Consider the following 1,473-nt stretch of genomic DNA (forward strand, 5'->3'; position numbering starts at 1 on the left):
CACACACACACACGTACACCTAATGAACCATTGTTTTATCTGCACCAGGAATCTCATTCCCCACCTGGACCTCACCCCCTGGAATCAACAGCAAGGTGAGTGGCTCCAGGAGGGACCAAGAAGTAGGAGATACCCCCATGCCTCCTGTAGCACCCACCCATTTTCCCCAAGTTCCCCCATTCACTTGTGAGTCTCTGACTACCTCATCTCCCCTCTCCCCAGGGGTTCTCCCACTTCTTAAGAAAAATCAATGATCTGGGCAGAGACTACAATTCAGCCTCAACCCTGGACACTATACAGGTACAGGCTGGACCCAGGCGAGGCAGGTGGAGGCATCCCATAGAGGCCTGAGGAAGCCTTGGTCTTGGAGCAGAGACCCCAGCACAGTGGAGCCCTGCTCCGAGGCCCCAGCCTCTCCTGCAGTGGGTGGGAAGAGTGGACATGCAGGTATTTGTACTCACTGTGAGGCCCACATGTACCTACGAACACTTTTCTTCTTGTTGTTCTTGCCCATTGGGTTTGCATCATTCTTGGCATTCATGCACAAGGCTGACCTCTGAGTAGCCTGATTCCAGGCACAAAGACCCATCTGGTACCGACTTTATCCCAAAATAGATAGTCTCTAGGTTCTGTTCTCTGTGGCTGAGTGGGCAGAGCCTTCATGTAGCCTCTCTGGCACATGCCCACTGGCTGAGTCCCCATCTCCCCAGGGCATCATACAGGTGGTTGATGATCTGCTGGAGAACTCTGAGGACCTGGAGACCCAGCCCAGCTCAGAGCAGAACTGTGTGGCCAGTAACCTGCTCCTTATTGTGGAGCATGTCCTGAGAAAGCTGAGCACTGCCCTGTCCAATGAGTCATTGACCTTCACTACAGCTGGAGGCACAGGTAAGTACCCCCATCTGTCCCTAGGCTCCGCTCTGGCCTTTCCCCATCCCATTCCTCCCCGATTCCTCCTGGACCAGTTTACTATTCTTGTATCTCAATGGTACTCTCATAAGTAAATTAAAATAAAAGCTTGAAAAAAATGAATGCATTATGCTAAGTGAAATAAGTCAGCCAGAGAAATAAATACTGTATGATATCACTTATATGTGGAATTTAAAAAACAGACTCATAGATAGAAAGAACAGATTGGTGGTTGCCAGAGGCAGGTCAGGCGGTAGATAAAATGGATGAAGGGAGTCAAAAGGTACAAACTTCCAGTCATAACGTAAATAGGTCATAGAGATATAATGTACAGCATGGCAACTATAGTTAATAAATTGTGTTGCATATTTTAAAGTATCTATGGGAATAAATATTAAAAGTTCTTATCACAAACTTTAAAAATTTGATAGCTATGTATGATGACAAATGTTAACTAGGCTTATTGTGGTGATCCTTTTGCAAGATAAACAAATATTGAAACATTATGTTGTACACCTGAAACTAATATAATGTTATATATCAATTATACCTCAATTAAAATAA

At 45.5% G+C, this 1,473-nt stretch overlaps 1 protein-coding gene across 1 annotated transcript in view; it reads left to right on the plus strand.

Moving 5' to 3' along the window:
- The window catches only part of LOC105309818 (adhesion G protein-coupled receptor E2-like), a 14,856-nt gene that overhangs the window by 5,971 nt on the left and 7,412 nt on the right, over nucleotides 1–1,473 (plus strand). The window contains exons 3-5 of the mRNA XM_023526429.1: nucleotides 49–95; nucleotides 223–300; nucleotides 711–888. Coding sequence (XP_023382197.1) covers nucleotides 49–95; nucleotides 223–300; nucleotides 711–888 — 303 coding nt within the window. The remainder of the gene's footprint in view (nucleotides 1–48; nucleotides 96–222; nucleotides 301–710; nucleotides 889–1,473) is intronic.

This window comes from Pteropus vampyrus, unplaced genomic scaffold (genome assembly GCF_000151845.1).
Source record: "Pteropus vampyrus isolate Shadow unplaced genomic scaffold, Pvam_2.0 Scaffold866, whole genome shotgun sequence".
NCBI classification, from domain to species: Eukaryota; Metazoa; Chordata; class Mammalia; order Chiroptera; family Pteropodidae; genus Pteropus; species Pteropus vampyrus.